General features: G+C 39.6%; 1 protein-coding gene across 4 annotated transcripts in view; it reads left to right on the forward strand.

Annotated features, from left to right (window-relative positions):
• The window catches only part of MOSPD1 (motile sperm domain containing 1), a 34854-nt gene extending 15392 nt beyond the window's left edge, over positions 1 to 19462 (forward strand). The window contains exons 2-8 of one of the 4 annotated variants that reach the window (XM_074277927.1): positions 110 to 154; positions 951 to 1213; positions 1392 to 1467; positions 3010 to 3230; positions 5149 to 5262; positions 9331 to 9492; positions 17726 to 19462. In XM_074277927.1, coding sequence (XP_074134028.1) covers positions 1060 to 1213; positions 1392 to 1467; positions 3010 to 3230; positions 5149 to 5262; positions 9331 to 9492; positions 17726 to 17757 — 759 coding nt within the window. In that variant the 5' untranslated portion in view covers positions 110 to 154; positions 951 to 1059 and the 3' untranslated portion in view covers positions 17758 to 19462. Of the gene's footprint in view, positions 1 to 109; positions 155 to 950; positions 1214 to 1391; positions 1468 to 3009; positions 3231 to 5148; positions 5263 to 8957; positions 9021 to 9330; positions 9493 to 17725 lie in introns of all 4 variants that reach the window. The other 3 variants (XM_074277929.1, XM_074277928.1, XM_074277930.1) reach the window with 3 other exon arrangements.
• The last annotated feature ends 364 nt before the right edge of the window (positions 19463 to 19826 follow it).

A 19826-nucleotide genomic window follows, 5' to 3' on the forward strand; every position in this document is an offset into this window, starting at 1 on the left:
TAAAAATCATATTTATATCTATATATTTACATGTTGTATCCCTCCAATAGAACATAAGCTTCTTGAGAGCACAGACTATTTATTGATTTATCTTTGTCTTTATTTCCAGCACAGAGCTTAAATATTTGATAGACTGGATTGGAAAAACTCCTAAGTAAGTTTTGGTTGTTATTGAATTTGTTGTCTTGTATTCAATAAGTGTGGAATTTATTGCATTTTTTAAAATGTAAAAGTTGATTTTAGATGCTGATTTAAAAGTTGAAATTTTATGTATACATGTATTGTATTTAACATATACTTTAACATATTTAACATGTATGGTGGGACTACCTGCCATCTAGGGGAGAGGGTGGGGAGAAGGAGTGCAAAAGTTGGAACAGAAGATTTTTGCAAGGGTCAGTGTGGAAAAAATTACCCACGCATCTGTTTTGTCAATAAAAAGCTATAATAATAAAAATTATCAAAGGAGAAAAATTTTTCTAAATGTGATATATTTATAAATAAATTCTATTAAACATTCCAAAAAGTTGAAATTTTGCTTTGCTCGAAGCGTAATATTGAAAGGTGTCATTAATTGAGACTGAGGGCTTTCCTTATTGCTTTAAGGCCAAATGTAATTTTTCATAATGCTCAATTTTATAGTGTTCATGGTGTGTGAAAGGAGGATTTATAAATGATAGTATGGTACTTAGATTAAACTTGTTTTAGCAAGCCAATAACAAGAGTTAAAGGTCATGTTTCATTAATTGATTTTTACAGCCCTTTTCGATGAATTATGAGCTAGCATGAAACTAAATGCCAGCTAGCACCTGCTTCTTGTTTAAGTAACATAAGCTCCTGAAAATGTTATCATACAGTTTTTCTTTTTTTCTTTGCTTCTCTTGCTCTCTCTCTCTCTCTCATCCCCCTCCTCTTTTCTCTTTTCTTCCCCCCCTCCCCCCCAATTTCAGGATTCAGTATTGCAAACATGCTTTGGAGTTTCTAAACTCAATCAAAGAGAGAAATCCAGACTAGATTGGAGACTGTAAGAAGAGGAGTGACAAGGGAGATTCAGTGCCAATGCAGCAACAAAGAAGGCAACCAGAATTAGTGGAAGGAAATCTTCCTGTTTTTGTATTTCCTACCGAGCTGATATTTTATGCAGATGACCAGTCAACACACAAGCAGGTGTTGACCCTGTATAATCCCTATGAATTTGCCCTAAAATTCAAAGGTGAGTTTCTTTGCTTCAGATGGCTGAAAGGGGACCTTGTTCAATAGAACTCTACTATATTAGTGCTTTATCCTTGGCCAACGTCCCTGGCCGTGTCTTTATAATCATGCAAATGGTTGCCTCCATCTAGGCTTTGGAAAGCTGGCCTTAAATGACTATTTTGACCTTTGTCTTTCAGTTTTATGCACAACTCCCAATAAGTATGTTGTCGTTGATGCTGCCGGGGCAGTGAAGCCTCAATGCTGTGTGGATATGTAAGTCAAAGCCCCTTGCTGGTTAAATGTTTTAAGGTCGATAATAAATTTTTTATGAGTTTAGCAATGACAGGTTAAAAAAGCTGTATTTTCTATTTGTTACCTGCTCATAATTTTTATTTGGCCTTTGCTATGCTTTGAGCTCTACTTAATGTCTGGGTGCACTGAGCTTCTCCGTAAGAGGTTCCTAGGTAATTTAAAACAAATCGGTCAAATGTCTATCATTTAAAACATGTTGGAAGCAATATAGGTCTTGATTGTGTATTTTCTATTAAAAAAAAAAAAAAAAACTTTTGAAGATTGTTTTTCAATCTCTCAATTGCAGCAAGGTCTTTTAAAGTAGGAAAAAAACAAAACAAAACACAACCCCAACGACCAAGCTTCTTTTTTTGGGTTTGCTCTCTTCAAATTACTCCATTTGCACTAGGGGATTTGGCTTTCTTTAGCACATCCTGATTTTCTTAGGGCTAGTCTGAGAACAATGGGAATATAAGCTCATCTGCAGTGATTCAGCTAAGAGGCCCAGGAAGTTTTTCCCAAATAGACAGGAAGCAAGTAAGAGAATGATGTGAGCAAGTATAGAAGGAGCTTCTTATCTATAAGAAGCTATGAGAGTTCTTCCAGATCATTTCATTTGGAATATAAGCTAAATTATTTAATGAATCAATTTATACTTTGTTTTTACCCTAATGAGAAAACCATAGGCCTCTGTTATAATGGGTCTCATATGTTCACTTAAACCTTCTATGAGAACTGCAAACAGGTAGCTAGGTTTTACTTTCTAAAATATTTTTTATTTCTCTAAGAGAAAAAGCTAAAGTAGTGGGCTTTAAAATCTTATAAAACTACTAGGAATGTGTTCTTCATTACCAGAGAGGATTTTTATTTTTTGATTGTTGAATTTTCAGTTTGGGTTATAAAATTCTATTGCAAAGGCTAGATTGTTGAAATGTGGTTTCTTGCCAAATGCCCTGGATGCTCTGTGTTCTTTAGTAAGAAAAAGCAGGATACATAAACATTGTTTTGTAACAGAACCATAATAACAAACTAGCTTTTTACTCAGCATTGTCTTGCTGCCTTCACAGTGCGCTACTAACAGTGGATTCACTGCTAGATTTCTTATTTCAGCCTCCATGTGTCAAACTCATTTTAGGGTTCATTGTGAGCTTTGCATTCTAAGCAATAGATAGAGACAAATAGCAGTAGAAAGTAGGAGAGGGTGCCAGAGTAGGAAATCATCAATTATTATTCCTGTTGAAATAGTCAATGCTGTAGCACCATTGTCAAGAAGATGTATTATCTAAAACATGGAAAGATTTTCTTCTTATTTGTCTCTTTTGCATCAGACTTTTATATGGAGACCATTACTACATTTCAAATATGTTTTATATATATCTGAATTTTTCATCCTTTTGGCTTAGAGAAAATTTATTTTGTTGTGATTTGTTAATAACATTACCTCTATAGTATTGAAATCTCCCTCTCTACTTGTCATACAAAAATCCCCAAACCTAACAGAATTTATTTTCTGATCTCACACAGTGTTATTCGGCACAGAGATGTTCGGGCCTGCCACTATGACGTAATAGACAAATTCCGTCTTCAAGTTTCTGAGCAAAGCCAAAGAAAGGCTTTAGGACGGAAGGAGATTATTGCTACCCTTCTTCCATCTGCCAAAGAACAACGGAAGGAAGTGGAGGAAAAAAGGATAAAGGAACACTTAACAGAAAGTGTCTTTTTAGAGCAGATGCTCTGTCAAACAGGTCTCTATTTTTAAAAAGCCTAGTGAAATTTTTGTTTCTGATTACAACAGGGGTTCCTAACCTTGGGTCAATGGACTTCAAAAAATATTTAGATCACTGTATTTCAATATGATTGGTTTCCTTTATATTTCATGGTATGCATTCAAAGACATGATTCTGAAAAGTCCATATAGGCCTCAACTTAAAGAGGTCCAAGGCACAAAAAAGGTTCAGAATCCCTGGTTTACAATAACCTTGAGAATAACTCCATCAAAAATATGGGCATGTGTATACACACATGTGTGTGTGTGTGAGAGAGAGAGAGAGAATGAGAACACATGCAAAGGTGACGGTGGGGCATCTGGAAATTGACGTGCTTGGATGGCTGGGGTCGCACTTTCCAACAGGGCTGGGATATAAAGAACAGATGTGATATGCTATCCTTTACAAGTTTTTTTGAACCCAAAGAAAGGAGGCAATATATTTATTATATGGCAACACAACTTAGTAGTTGTATGCTTTGTTTTGATTTCCTTTTCCTTCATTTTTTCTTATTTAATTTATTTGAAAGGAGAGGCAGCTTGGCAGTAGGACAAAGTCTCTTATAGTATTTATTGACTGAGGTTGTAAAGTAATGATAATTTTGAAAGAATATGGGTCCTTGGTATTATAACTAACTATATAATTATAATTATAACTTGGTGTTATAACTAACCCCTCCAGGTCTTAGTTAGAAAGTCTTCTTTAGTCGTTTTGTCCAGAACAGTTCATCACCTGGTGGCCCACCTTCTGGTGCTGAACTTGGCCAGCTCTAAATGACTGTTCCTGGGAAGACTTTGTCACTGGGCCTGTATTAGAAGCTTTTCCAGTTTGGGGTTAGATCTGTCCAACTTTGTATCTCAGGGAGCCTCTATGCTGAGGACAAAAGGAGTGAATTTGTATCTCTTAACACCTAACTCTTTACCTGGCATCTAATAGGTGCTTAATAAATGCTGAATGAATGGATTTGATGATGCATCAGAACGGGATGAATGGTGAAAAAATAGAGATGGGAACATTTAGTAGTGTGTCAAGTTGACAACTCCCTCTCCTTTCCAAAAGACTTGGTGACAATTCAAATTTAAGATCTATTTTTTTTTCCTTTGAAAAGAAAATAAGAAAAAGCCAAGGGGTTCAATTTAGTCCTTTTTTCTCTTCTACTGCATAAAGAGATTTTATGCAAAAATCATAATGCTAATTTTGCTTGAATAATAGCTGGCTGTTCCTCCTACTCATGCTTTGCCTTAATTATATAAATAATTAAATATTTATATCTTATATAAGGGGATTTGAGAATCAAATTTTATTTACTTGCTGTAGCCTAAGCTGAATTGATTAACCAGAGAGAAAGAGAGAGAGAGAGAGAGAGAGAGAGAGAGAGAGAGAGAGAGAGAGAGAAGGAGAGAGAGAGAATGAACACGCTAAGTAACATTTGGCTTATACTGTAATAGAACGAACACCAGGAAGGTGCTTTTCTATGTGAGTGAATTGTATGTGGTTCATTTTGCCCTCTCAAAGCTGTGTTAAGGAGGGCTCATGTTGTTTTGGGGGGAAAAAACCTCATTAAAATTGGATTTAATTAAACTAGGCAGATTATAAAAATCCCCTGTGGGCTACTCATTCAATCCCTCTCCATTCCTCATTTCCTTCCAGTTTAGCTCTCCAGAAATGGGATTGGGTACTTTTTAACATTGTCACCATCTCCATGCTCCTGCTTCTTGAATGTTAATCCCCCCTTTTAATTCCTTCTCTCCTCTCTTCTATTGTCAGAAGGAGAACTTTTTCTTAAGGTACAAAATAAGAGCACCTCGTAATGGCCTAAGTATAGTCAGCACCCCCTGTTTTCATTGTTGTCTAGCATGTCCGTGAGTTGTGTTGCTTAATCCCTTTCTTGTTACAGGAATTCATGGGTCCCCATCCATTTATCCATTTGAGAAAGTTGAAAGGCAACCTTGGAGTCAGGAAGACCTGGGTTCAAGCCCCACTTCTGATGCCCACTGCAGTGTGGCCGTAGGCAAGTCATGTGATCTCTCAGTGCCCAGGCAATTCTGACTAGCTGTTACTGAGCACGTGCCCTTCTGGATTGCTGGGGGGAATTTATTCACTGGGAGTTCCGAATGAAATCTTGGGTCTGGACCCCATCCCACAGCATTGAGGTCAGAGGACCCAGTCTGATTCTGACTCCTTGTGACTTTGGAAACAGGGAAGTCAAGATGGAGAACTGGAAGGGACCTTCAAGGCCAGTTTCTCTTGAGCCAAAAAGACAGATGAAATGGTGGGGTTTGGCAAAAAGAGGTTTAGAGTCTGGGTGACTTAGGGTACCCTCTGAGCCGTCAGTGTTCTCCTCTATAAAATGAAGAGATTGGATAGGATGACCTCTGAGGGATCTTCCAGCTCTCTCGTTCAGGGCTCCTATGATGGTGATTTGACTAACATCACACTGATGGCAGAACTGAATCTTAGTCTTTCTTGATAGACATTGCCATAGTCCTGAGGTTATTATACAGCTTTTAACAGCCAGAAAAAAGGGAAGGACGATGGAGGCTGTAAGTGACACAATGCTTTCTTCTCAGAAGAGATGCCCAGTAATTGTTGCTGACAAAAGAACCTGGCCATCCTTTGAAGCCAAAAGCCTCTGTTGATGCTATCTTTGATGTCAAAACAGTTTGTGAAATGGAAATTCTTGGCTTTGTCCATTTTCTAAATCCCGTAGACTCTCCTTCTTTTGAAATGGCTCTTGTGGAATGAGTAAGAGGACCCATTAACTAAGGAGGTATTTCTGGTAGCTGAGCCTGGCTTGGGGCCCGATCTGGCTGTTGTGTGGGGCCCAGCCTCACTAAGTTCAGACAGGTTCCTCACCGTGCTGGTGACATCAAGATGGGGTTTTTCTGTCACAGCCACTGGACGCCTCACTCTCAGTAAGAGAGGAGTTATGATCCAGACTGGCATACTGATACAATTGCAGATCTTTGAAGTATCGAATTAAGTGATGGAATTAGCCTGTAATTATTTTGCCCCACCAAGAAAAATAACTTGAGTCACTAGTCCACGTTTATCTAATTACTAAAGCTTGTTTAACTGTGAAGAGTAATTTAGTATTTTGGATACTAAGTTATTTCAATTCCTCCTTGGGATCATTTTTTTTTTTAAATTGGAGGACAGGGAAATGGGTATTAAAATCAGTTCTAAAACATGCTCTCAGGCCCTAGTAACTGTACTGGGATCAAGAATATGACTGAGCAACAAAAACTAGAACTTGAATAGTTCTGACTGAAACCTTTCATTCTTTCTTGGCTTTCATTTGTTTGAGATTCTGGGAAGGCAAGTGGGGACTTAAGAATTCTGCCTATTTACAAAAAGGGAAAAGCCTTAGAGAGATCTAGTGTTAGGTTTTTTTCTGTGATGTTACTTTTCTTGCCCCTTCCCCTCCTCATTCATGAAAATGGGAAGATTCGTTGAGGAAAGGAGAGGCTGGGGGGGAGATGATGGGTTCCTTTTTCTCGGTGCGGCCATCACCAGCCTGCTGAAACAAAGAGGTGCCACAGCAAAATGCCTTCTACCTCGTGTGCCACATCCTGCCATCTTTGCCAGGTTGTCCCATTTTCCCTAGTGATGATGAGGAAAATCAGACTGTCATGGGATCTTTGATTTAGAACTAGAAGCCATCTGATCCACTCTCCTCAATTTACAGGAAAGGAAACTGAGCTCCACAAAAGTAAAGGGGTTTGCCCAAAGTCACATTTAGGATCCTAGATCTAGAGCTGGAGGAGACAAAAGCAATTTAGTTCAACTCTTTCATTTTTTTACACATAGGGAAAGTGAGGCACAGCTTGGTCAAGGGACTTGTCCCAAGCCAATCGACAACTATTTCTAAAATACCTGCTATATGCCTGGCATTGTGTTGACCCCTAGGGATACGGTGGAAAGAATGAAACCTCCTGGAGCTTCTATTCTAACATAAATGGCTTCTGACTCTACACCTGTTTCCTTAGCCACTGGGCCACACTGTTAGTCTTCCGAATTCCTTAGAAAGGGTAATAAAAGGGAGTGACATTCTGGCCAGTTTATTGACTCTTTTGAGTAAAAAGCTTTTGTCTGGTATCTGGAAGTCCATAGTTGGAAGTGAACTTTTCCAAAAGTCCCATTGAGACAAATTAGATGAATTTGGCTTCTTGCTAGGTTTTCAAAATGCAGGAATGGCTTCCCTCCACAGCTTGGAGCTTTCAGTAAAAGTGTTAAGCAAATACAATTGCTAGGTAGAATCACTGCCTTCTAGCAGAGCTTAGAAATCATTAAACATTGGAAAGTGCAGAGTTAGTTATTAAGAAAAATGGTCAAAATGCAGAAAATTATTTTTGCAGGCCATAGGGTTAGAGGGTATCAATTGAAAAAGCATTTAGGCTGGAACGATAAATGCAATTACATTTTCAAACTACTCAAGGTGCTTTCCATGTATATAATTTAAAGTTTTTTGATGTCCTTTTGGCTTTATATCACATTAATGTCTGAATATATCCTTCCCCCATACTTGGAGCCATCCTGAAGGTATGTTTTAAAGGAAAATTACTGGGTTTAAAATTATGGTTTTAAAATGTCATTTTTAAACATGGAGGATGAATTTAAATGGTGCCTGTGCTTTGGTTTGCCTGAAAAGTGCTCAAGTACCATGACTTAAGGTACTTTAAGTGATGAATTGATAGAGAGGCTTGGTGGCCCAATAGAAAAAGCACTGGATCTGGAGTGGCCGGACCCAGTTCTAGTTCTTAATCTGCCATTACTTTTTAAAGTCTCCCCTGGCTGAGCCTCCCTTTTCCAGTCTATCAAATGGAAGTGTTGGATTAGATGGCCTCTGAGGTCCCTTCCAGTTCTAAGCCTCTGATCCTCTGAGCCATTTTTATGTTTACTGAATTTGTGTCCTGTGAATTTATAAGGAGATTTGGGGAGGGGGAAGGGGGAAGTTACTTAAATTAAACAAAAACAAAGCACAACCAATCTTACTTAATTTTTTCTTTTCTCCTATAGGTTTGGGGAATTTGATGTGGTTTTTAGGAATCTTTGTTGAGATGATGACTTAATAGTTAAAATTTTTTTTCCTTAAAGGAAATCTATTCTTATTAGGAATGTGAGTCACCAAATGCGCTTCAGTTATTGGCATTGACAGTTGAGCTGAGTCTCTCGTGATAACATTTGTGTTTTATTGCTTCAGCTAAATTGGTAATCACTGAAGTTTAGATTTGTTTTCTCTGATCTGGCTTTGGTGAGGTTGATTTAAAGTGAGCATGATGCCTGCAGGAATGTACAGCCTCATTTTGCAAAAGAAGACAAAGGTCATTTGCTTTAATGAAAGAGACAAGAGTGGAAAATCTATATAGTGGAGGATGTTACTGTCACTTTTGGTAAAATGTATGAGAGTGTATAATGCAGAAGAATAGTGCCTGATAATACATTTTAAGAAGATCTTATTTGCTAGTTATAGGTTAGGGGCTAATTTTGTTTTAAATTACAAACGTAGGCTATAATAGAACAAGATAATTATTAGGATGATTTGAGTTTTAAATTTTTTTCCCCTTAAACAAATTAAACCTTGCCTCTCCTGTCATATATGCAGACTTATTTTTTTTCCTCTTTGCACCTGAAGCAGTCATGAAAATAATTTAAAACTTTTCTTTCTGTACTTTCTTGCTTGCCTGCTGCCATGCTCTAAAACAGCAAGAACTATACAGAGCTGGGCATGGAGGGATGGATTCCCAAGGGACACCCCCAAGCATAATGGTAATGGGCTGTTATGACTAAGAACCAAGGGTACCTGGAATCCCATCTTGTGGATGCTGCAAGACCTAGAAAGTAGTGGGATGAAAAGTGTTTCCTTGGATCTCTGAGGGGTGGTGTCCCAGATAAGGAGCTCCGGGGGCCATATGGCATGGCAGGGCTGGGCAAGTCTACCGAAAGATAAAGACAAAGATGTTAGTGGGCATATATTTCCATGGCTGTCAAGTATTCTTGAAAGGCTCACAGATTGGACTCTGTCTTAAATTGTGTTTAAAAGATTTCAGCTTTAAGAAGCATATTTATATTTTTTCAGAAAACAGGACTGCCTCATCAGGACCCAGTTTATTGACTGTTTTCCTGGGAATCGTGTGCGTTGCAGCTCTGATGCTTCCCACCTTGGGAGAAGTGGAATCTCTTGTGCCTCTCTACTTCCATTTAAGCGTCAATCAGAAATTAGTGGCTGCTTATGTTTTGGGTAGGTATATTTTTCTAAATTATATCTTAGAGGTAAGCTCATTTTTTTATGGTTTGGGCTTTATTTATTTATGTTAAAGGTCTGGATGGAGATCACTCAAAAGGGCTTCCAGGTAAAGTGTTTCCTAAGGTTTGTTTTCTTTGTTTTCTGGTCACATGTTTTTGCTTACATTGAATCTTGTGAGGGATCTAAGGTGATACTAGATGTCTGGTCCCATTAGGTTGGCATCCCAATGCGTTTGGGTTTTTTTGTTTCGTTTCGTTTTTAGAGTTATCAAAAATCTTTTAAACTATTTTAAAATTAAATTAAATTTTTAATTTTTTATATATATATATATATATATATATATATATATATATATATATATATATGTATATACATATGTATATGTATATGTATATACATATGTATATGTATATATATATGGCACCAGCCCTGAAATTAGGAGGACCTGAGTTTAAATCTAGCCTCAGACATTTAACACTTCCTAGCTGTGTGACTCTGGGCAAGTCACATAACCCCAATTGCCTTGGGGTGGGGGGGGATATATGTATATATGTATGGATAATTTTTGACATTCACATCTACGAAACCTTGTGTTCTAATTTTTCCCCTCCCTTCCCCCAATCTGCAAGTGATCCAATATATGTTGAACATGTGCAATTCCCCCATACATATTTCCACAAATGTCACACTGCACAAGAAAAATCAGATCAAAAGGGAAAAAATTAGAATGAAAATAAAAAGCAAGCAAACAATGACAAAAAGAGTAAAAATGCTATGTTGTGATCCCCACTCAATTCCCACAGATGGCTTTCTTCATCACAAGACCATTGGAACTGGCCTGAATCACCTCATTGTTAATGAGAGCCATGTTCCTCAGAATTGATCAATCCCAATGCATCTGTACAACTGGCTTTTCTCTTTTATGATTGTTCTCAAGGTAGAAGATCTATATAAAATATGCTGGAAGGCATGCACGTGGTACCAGCCTCTCTTCACCTCACCATTATCCTTATCAAATCATGTAGAGATGAAAACTACATGTCTTCTTGAGATTTTCTAAAGATTTGTTAACCATTTCTGATTTAAAATTAGTTTTCCCCCCTAGTGTGATTCTTAGGAAGTGAGGCATCTGTCTTGTTTCCTAAAAGCCAACTAATCCGAAATATCCCAACTTGAGAGAATGCCAAACCAAAACTGGGCTTCCCTTTCTTTCTGTCACGACTGGCAGGAGTGTGAGTCTATGCCCTGTGCCATGAAGGGTTGGTTCCCAGCCACTGTGGTTCAGTGTTAACGGGGCTGCATTAATGAATGGCTAAAGATTGGGCAGTGACTCAAGATGACCAATGTGGACAGTTTTGGCAAAAGGTAGTCTTTTGCCTTGAACTTAATACTCTGCGGGTAGTTTGGTCAGTGTAAGATCGCTTGGAGATTATCACCTGGCCTTGTTGTAGACGCTGTACCACTTCTTTCAGTGCAGCCTGATTCCCTGCACTCTTGGCTCCCACGTCCTGTGGTTAGTGCATGGAAGAAGGAATCAGGTAAAAACCCAAAATCTTTTTCAAGGGTCATTTCATTGACCCTTGCAATTGTTGTCAAATCAGCTCTGTATTCTGTACTTAAGCAGCTGATGGCTTATTTTTTTTAAAATCTAAATGCAAGATGTTACATTTATACCTGGCATCTTGTAACAATTTGGGTCCATATTCCATCTTGAGATCACTTTGTTTCTGAATTTCATAATTCCAGTTTTGTTCCCAGCAGCTTTGATAAGTATGCTTTCCCTTATCATGCAAGTTTTATAAAAAAATGTTAAATGGGACAAAGTTGAACCCTCTATAGAATCCCCACTGGAGATTTTCCTCAAAGTTAGGAGTTAGTTAGGAGTTTCCTCTAGGTTAAGACCTGGAGAATCTGGGGACAAATTCCAAAGGAGTTTGAGAGAACTTGGATGTGAGATATAATTCCATCTTTTTTTTCCTCAGTAACCTCTCACTGAAATTGAGCATTTTCTCCGATTACGAATACAGGCACCAAACTATTAGTCTGAGAAGGAAATGATCCATAGGCTTTATCAGCTGGGACCAGAGGGGTCCATGACACAGAAAGGGAGAAGAGGCCCTGCTTGGGGTTCCCTCTGATTCCTTACTCAAAACTCTGGCCAGAGCTGGTGAAGAATTCCCCTAACTCAGCTATCATCCAGCCTTGTCTAAGAGCTTTTCCAGATTCACCAGATAAATCTTTAACCCTCTGCTTGGTTTCTAGCTATCTAGGCCTGATCTTTTTGTCTCCCAGACTAATAATAGAAGGCAGGTTACAAAGTCATATTTTGGTCTGATTTCATGTAGAATTTGTATATAACACCCTGGGAGAATGGAAGATGTAAGTTTTGACATTTGAGAAACAGGCTTACGTCTAAGGGAGGGGAAAAAAATTGGCACACACGGCAAGGGTGAATGTTGAAAATTATCTATGTATATGTTTTGAAAATAATTTTTAATTTAATTATATATGTCATATATAATTTATCTTTTTTTTTTTTTTTTTAAAGAGAAACTGAAACTTAGAGATATTAAGCTGCATTGCCTGATTCCCAGCTTCGAACCCCTCCCACTAAAATACTATTGTCTTCAGATAAATGGCAGATGCTCTGAGTTCAGTCTCAGGCTGACTCATCACTAACTCCTCCTTCCAAATTCTAATAAAGAGTTTAATTGGAATTAAGTTGTGAGTTAGTAAAAGAGTCTTTAAAATCAGCAAAATGCTTAAGTACTTTTGTGACTTTTGTCTACTCCCTTCTACAGATACCCATCACACCCTGCCCTGACTTAGTAGATAGGCTTTGAGAGTTGTTTGTATAGAGAAAGCAACCAGGATGCTGAAGAGGTCAAGTCCCTATCATATGAGGAATGGTTGAGGGAGCTTTCAGGCATGTTTAGTCTGGAGAGGAAACTCATGTTTGCTTGCTTGTTTCTTTTCTCTCTTATATTTTCCCCCATTTTGATCTAATTCTTTTTGGTCCAGTGGGATCAATGTGGAAATATGTTCAGAAGAATTGAACATGGTTAACCCGCCTTGGATTACTTGCTGTCTAAGGGAGGGAGAAAACTATGGAACATGAGGTTTTGCAAGGGTCAGTGTTAAATTATCTTTGCATGTATTTTTTAATTTAATTATTATTTACCACATATTATATTAGTAATATATTAATGATAAAAATAATTATTTAATTTTTAACTTAAAATTTTCACCATTGACCCTTACAAAAAGGATCCCTCCCCTAGACAGCAAGTAATCCAATATATGTTAAACACGCTTTGCATATGTTTTGAAAAAATAAAAATATATATGGGGGCAGCTAGGTGGTGCAGTGGATAGAGCACCAGCTTTGAATTCAGGAGGACCCGAGTTCGAATCTAGCCTCAGACACTTAATACTTCCTAGCTGTGTGACCCTGGGCAAGTCACTTAACCCCAGCCTAAAATTAAAAAAAAAAAAAAAAAAAAAAAAAAAAAATATATTATAACAAAAGAAAGCAAACTCAGGGGGGGGACATAACTGGCTTTAAGTATTTGAAAAGCCAGCACATGGGGAGGGCATCAGCTTGGTTTTGCTTGGCTCCAGAAGGCAGAACCAGGATCACTGGGGAGAAGTTGCAGAGATATAAAGGAAAGCTTTCTAGAATTGTGCAGAAGCACATGGGCTCCCAACTTCCAGAGGCAGCTTCCCCCTCTTTGGGGGTCTTTGCCAAGCAGAAGAAGCTGGATGTCCGCTTTCTGGGGTATATTATAGAGTAAATTCTGACGTTGTGGACTCACCTGATGATTCCTGCGCTTCTCTGACAACGCACTCTCAAGTGTTATTCTCGTCTCCCTGAGCAGCACGTCTATGTCTCCTTTGCAAGTTCTTTCTTGTTCTTTCCCCTCCTCAGTCATGGGGGATCCCCTAAGTTTCTGCCCCCTTGGTTCATCTCTTCCGTCTCTCCACTTTCTGCTTTGGTTATCTCATTCACTTCAATTAGCACCTGTCTGGAGATAAGTCCCAAACTTAGTTGTCTACCCCTTGCCTCCCGGCCAGAGTTCCAGTTCCATATTTTCAAATAACTCTTGGATATTTCTCCCTAGATGTCCAGCTAGCACATTAAACAAGGTATCTGAAATGGAACTCCTCGTCGTCCCCCTGAAACCTGCCCCTCCCGCTAACCTCTCTATGTTGCTTTTGTCCCTATGTCTGGGATGTCCTCCATCTTTACCTCCTCAACATCTATTCATTTTTAAAGCCCAATTCAAATGGTCCTTCTTCTAGGAAGCCCCCCCTGATGGGTACCTTCTCTGGAGCTCACAGGATACTTCTTTTTCAAATTGTACGGGCAGTTTGTTCTTGTGAGTGAAGAGCTGGCCTTGGAGTCTGGTCCTGCCTCTGATACTCAGATTTGTTGAGTGATTATGGGCAAGTCACCTAACTCCAGGCAAGTCTATAAGGCCAGTGGACGGAATAGGTGCTGCTTTGTCAATACAAAGCAAGTAGAGGGAGTTCCCACAGGTTGGATGCTCTGCCCCTTCCCTTCCCTCCAATGCAGTTACTAGACTACACACTTCTTAGAAAGCAGAGACTCTGGATCTAAAGCTTTCCCTCAGCCACTAGAGCTACAAAGAATAACAGAAGTATGTTTTGAAAAAACTCAAGAGACTTTTAACTTCAGAGCAGCAAAAAAGACTTCCCACTTTCCCCTTTTTACAGATGAGGAAATGGAAGCTCATGGCATTGTCCCAGATCAGCCAAGGAGGAAGGAGCCAAATCCAGGCCTGGGCCTCTTTCCACAACTGCCACAGCTTTGCTTCCCGGGTCTTCATGGACCCGAAAGCGTGTACAGAGCCAGTTACCTGGTGGTCTGAGGATGCTCAGGCTTCGTGTCTCTGCACACAGACCCTGATCTTTCCGAGACAGCCATTCTGTGGGGGTTACTAGCAGGCCAAGCGTTGGCAGATAACAGCACAAATGAGGGCCACAGATGTTGGAATTCTTTGAAGAAGGTATTCCAATGGCCCACCGTGAGGGTGCTTTGATATATTGTCACTCAGGCTAAGGGCTGTCAGTCCTCAGTGGCTGAGGTAGATTTAAGAAGGAGACAAGGGATCCTAGAAGCCCTTGAGAAAACAAACATTTTCTCCTCTATTTGTGTGGACAAGGCTTGTGTGGGCCCCATTGTATCCTCTCTGACCTGGCTTCAGTCTCAAATGCGTTTTTAATTTCTTTCTCTCTGTTACTGGCTCCTTTCCCTAAGCCCTCAAAACTGCTTGGTTCTCCCCAGTCTTCAAAATTATTCAATCAGCAAGTACTTATTAAGCTCTTCTTATGTGCCAGGCACTTCACTGAGCTCTAAGAATACAAAGAAAGGGCAAAACTGTCCCTGTCCTCATATTTTAATTGGGGAGACAACATGAAAATAAGTAGTAGATACAAGAAACATATAGAGCAGATGGAAAGTGACCTTGGAGGGGAGACCAGGAGAGGTCTCTAGTAGAAGGTGATGTTTGTATTCCATCTTTTGGGGTTTATTTATATTGATTCTTGAAGGAAAATGGAGACTTGGAGATGAGCAGGTGAGAACGGAACGCATTCCAAGCAGGAGGAACAGCCAATGCAAAGAGAAGCGATGGGAGATGGGGACTTGCTCCTGTGCAAAGAACAAGTGGGCCAGTAGAGCTAGGTCACAGACCATATAGATGAGAGTGAAGAACAGAAAGACTGGAAAGAAAGGACAGGGCCAGGAACTCAACAGGGGACTTCTTGCTTGATAATCCTGGAAGTTAGCAAGGAGACACTGGAGGTTATTGAATAGAAGGTGACATGATAAGATCTGTGCTTCAGGAAAATCACAGGATTAAGATGGAAAAAATTTGAGACAGGAAGACCATTGAGCAGGCTCGCCATTGCAACGCAGCCCCTTTCTCAAGCCGTTGTCTTAGTTCCTCTTCATTGATGCCATACTATTATTAGAAAGTAGCCTAGAGTCGCCACCTGCTTTACCATCAGCCTCACTCCTTGGCCCTTGGTGCTTGGCTCTTTCTAGAAAGAGCTCTCTGGAAGGCCAAGCCACCCCAGCTCAGTGTCTCAACACACAAGAGCTCTGCGTTTGGAGTGGGCCAGTTCAAATCCCACCTCTGCCACTTCCTGGCTGTGGGTCCCCGAACAAGTCTCTCTCAGCCTCAGTTTTCTCATCCATAAAATATGAATGATAATACTAGTACCCACCTGAAGGCAGGGGAGTTTGAGATTTGATGTGACTTAGCTCATCTACTCGACTACTGGGACCTAACTCTCTTCTCAAATATCTCTGCAGCCCTGCCTTTCTCAGTGCCTCAGAATCGCTCTTTGTTCTTTCTGGATTACAGGCTGGTTTGCTTACTTTCAGAGACTAAATATTCTCATCCTCTTGATCTCTCCCCCTCCAGTCCCTTCTGGGACATTGCTTTTTAATCATTCCTTCTCTAATCCAAAGTCTCCTCCCTCAAACACATACTTAGGACATTCCTCTCTTAAAAAACAAACAAACTAAAGACTGTGTCCTTCATCCTACTACCCTGGAGCTACACATCTTTTTTTCCTTCCTTTTGTCTGTTAATCTTCTGGAAAGAGACGTTCCATTCATACACCCCCCCCCCTTTCCTTAGTACTTACGGGGCCATTCTCTCCACTACTTGAGTCAAATTGCTCTCATGAGGGCCCAGATCCTAACTGACATGGCTTTTCTGCAGTCTTTTTCACTCTGACCTCCTTGCACAGTTCTCTAATGTTTTCTACCCTGAACTTTGGGAAAATTTTCCCACTTTGGCGCCCATGACACTGGCCCATCTGGATGGTTCCATTTTGCCTCAAATGTCCTGCCTCTAAAGCTGCACTCTTTGCAGATATGATGATATATTTAAAGAATCCTAGAAAATCATCCAAAACCTACTTGTACCAATTAACAGTCTTAATAGAGGTGCAAGATATAAAACAAACCCACAGAAATCATCAGCATTTCTATATATTACTGACAAAACCCAGCGGTAAGAGACACAGAGAGAAATTACATTTAAAATAACTGCAGACAAAAGAAAATATTTGGGTATCTACCTGCCAAGACAAACCCAGGAACTATACAAACACAATTATAAAACACTTCTTTCACAAATAAGTCAGATCTAAACAAATGGGAAAATATCAAGGGCTCATGGGTAGGCCGAGCTAATATAGTAAAAATGACAATTCTGCCTAAATTGATCCACTTGTTCAGTGCCATGCCAATCAAACTGCCAAAAAAGGATTTTTAAGAGCTAGAAAAAACAAAATTCAGTTGGAAAAACAAGGGCAAGAATCTCAAGAGAATTAATGAAAAAAGAATTCAAAGGATGGTGGCCTAGTAGTATCAGAACTAAAACTCTATAATAGAGTAATATATATATATGTATATATATATGTATATATATATATATATATATATATATAATGTTTATATTATTTATATATATAAATATATATGTACATATATATGCTTTATAATAAAGAAGCAGTCATCAAAACCATTTGGTACTGGCTAAGAGTGGTGGATCAATGGAATAGGTTAGATACACATGACACAATAATCAATGACTATAGTAATAGTAAATTTGAACCCCCAAACTGTAGCTTCTGGGATAAGAACTCACTATTTATAGATTTTTCCGGTCATGTAAAAATGTCTCTGGTGAAAAGGAGTCCCAGATGGGAAATGTTTTAAGAACCCCTGGTCGGGTTAATGCATTCTATCTGGTTTCCCATGCTACTGTGGCTCAAGACCTTCTTCATCCAGTAGCCAACCTATGGTGAAGAGCTTCTCCACACTTGGCAAGTCAGTCCTATTGGCGATGGTACCTGTGCTTAAAACTTGGCCTGCTTGAACTCATGCTCTGTTGGCACAGCCTTTCAGGAACCCAGGAGATAAGATAGGAGGCGGCACTGGAGTAGGACTTTAGAGGAACATTTCTTGATGAAATTAACCCCACCCAGTGGCTGCCCTTTATTTTAAATTGGATTTCTTTGTGTAACACAAATGTGATTTCTGCTAAATTCAATTTATTTTGACTTCTTAGTTGAGTGCCTCTTCCTATGTGTGGCTGCTTTAATCATTTGAAGTCTGAACAGTTTCTCTTTGAATGGCGTCAAATGCCATTTCTCAGAGATGGGGTCTTCAATTTTTGTCTTTCAGGTCTCATCACAATGGTTATACTTAGAATATGAAGAAAGATGAAAATCGACCTGGGAAATAACTTTACCTTCCTCACATCCTGACTGTGGACTGCCTTCGATTCTCATTCGGCTCATTAATATGTGACAAAAAACCTATCAGTGATTGATTATAATTACAAAAGTGTAATATCTCTCTGTCTCGATCTTTGTTTCTATTGAGATAAAGATCAAGACCTGTCTGTAAAAATTGATGTATAACTTGTATTGGAAGGACGCCGACACATTTCTGCTCATCATGTTACAAAGATCTGTGGTGGTTTTGTTGAGTGACTTCTGTGAAATGAATTGAAGAAACTTGTCTTTTTATATCAATACCTTGTGTAAAAGGCTTTTATTAAAGTGATGTCTGTTATTTGATTATCTTTCTCTAATTTGATTGTTAAGGTACCGTTTGCCCTCGGGGTTAGAGGATTAGAAGGCTAAATTGATGGAAATGTAAACTACAGCAGAATACTTGGGTTTTTTCTCTGGCTGGAAGCTTTAAAGTTAGTGCCCAAGAACCTCTGCCCTCCCCGAGTTTCCAAAAGTGGAAAGTTAAGACTATGTTAAGACTAAGAAATACAATCCCCAGTCTCTGGGAATCCCAGATGTCCTAGGATCTCTCTGAACCCCAAGGCTTCCGGTTCAGCTAGTGAGCTAGCCCACCAGCCAGTTGGATAACCAGCCTGAAAGCCTCTTAGGCTTTTATCAGAACAGGCAAGCCTGTGGGCTGGCAGGATGAGGTGGTCCTGGAGGCCTTTCTCTTTGGCTTACCGGGCATCCCAGGAGGCAGCCAGGTGTTATGCCAGCCTTGTGGCCCACCCCGCCCCCCAAGCTTCCTTTCTCTTTCCAATGCTTTCTGTTACTAGGCAGCCTCATGACCACGGCATTCTGCTAGCCTTTGTCCCTCCTAAGGGCAAGCCCAAACTGGGCTGAGCAGATGCTGGACTGTTTATTTGGTTTGGCCATGGATTACTTACCCTAAACCCAGCTGTGGGAACTGTTCCATTTCTGTCAGGTATTTCTAGTAGTCGGCAAACAGTTGACGCCAGATTTGGAACACATCCGTTTGGTAAGGGTCTTTTCTTCAAAAAGAAATCTTCCTGGCCTTTTTGCAGACCATGAGCATGCCTTGCCACGGTAATATGTTCGTTGTGTATGTGAGCATAAGTCTAAACATAGATGATGGGGATTTTTGTAGGAAACGGAACTTGGCTTCTAAAAAGCTTTTGTGTATAATCTTTCAGAGGCCCGTTCGGGGGTCCAGTTTCTAGGATATGTTGTTCGGATCCATAGCACCGATGGTATCGTGCCTGGGAAAAAGACACGAACGTAATTGTGGTGTTGTGGCCAAAAGGCTGGCCCTGGAGTTGGGGAGATCTGAATTTGAATCTAGCCTAGCTGTGTGACCTTGGGCAAGTCACTTAACCTCTCTGAGCCTCAGTTTCCTCATCTGTAAAATGGGGATAATAATCATACCTACCTCACAGGGTTGTTGTGAGGATCAAATGCGATAATGGATGTAAAACGTTTGCAAAGCATTGTATAACTGTCAGTTATTATTTTCTGCTCTGAACTTTGTAAAGAATCTGGAAATGATTCTGATTTCTCTGTCCATCTCAAGTCATCACTCACTCAAATGTGGGTGAAAAGGCATATGTGGAGGAGAGAAATGATTTAAAGACAAAAATAAACCATATCTGAATTTTACATTTAATTAAATATGTGTTTTTGGTGGTCCTTTCGATTTGGAGCCGCTCCGAGTTTTACGTATCTTATGAAATGGTTTTTTCCTGATTAAATATGGAAAATGTGAACAATGGGGTATCTAGAGAAGCTAGATTTGGCCTGAGCAGCTTAACTTAGAACAATGAATTCTTAATGCATAGAGGGATCTTAGAAATCCATTATTTTCCAGAAGAGGAAACTGAGACCCCAGGAGATAAAGGTAACCTGCCCAGTGTTTGTGGACAGTAACAAGTAATGGGTCTTTTACTTTAAATCCAGTGCTCATTGCACTGTGTCACACTGAGGCAAAGACTAGGTATCCCAGGGAAACAAGATCTGGAAGACACAGTCCC

The sequence above is a fragment of the Sminthopsis crassicaudata genome, chromosome X (genome assembly GCF_048593235.1).
Source record: "Sminthopsis crassicaudata isolate SCR6 chromosome X, ASM4859323v1, whole genome shotgun sequence".
Classification (NCBI taxonomy): domain Eukaryota; kingdom Metazoa; phylum Chordata; class Mammalia; order Dasyuromorphia; family Dasyuridae; genus Sminthopsis; species Sminthopsis crassicaudata.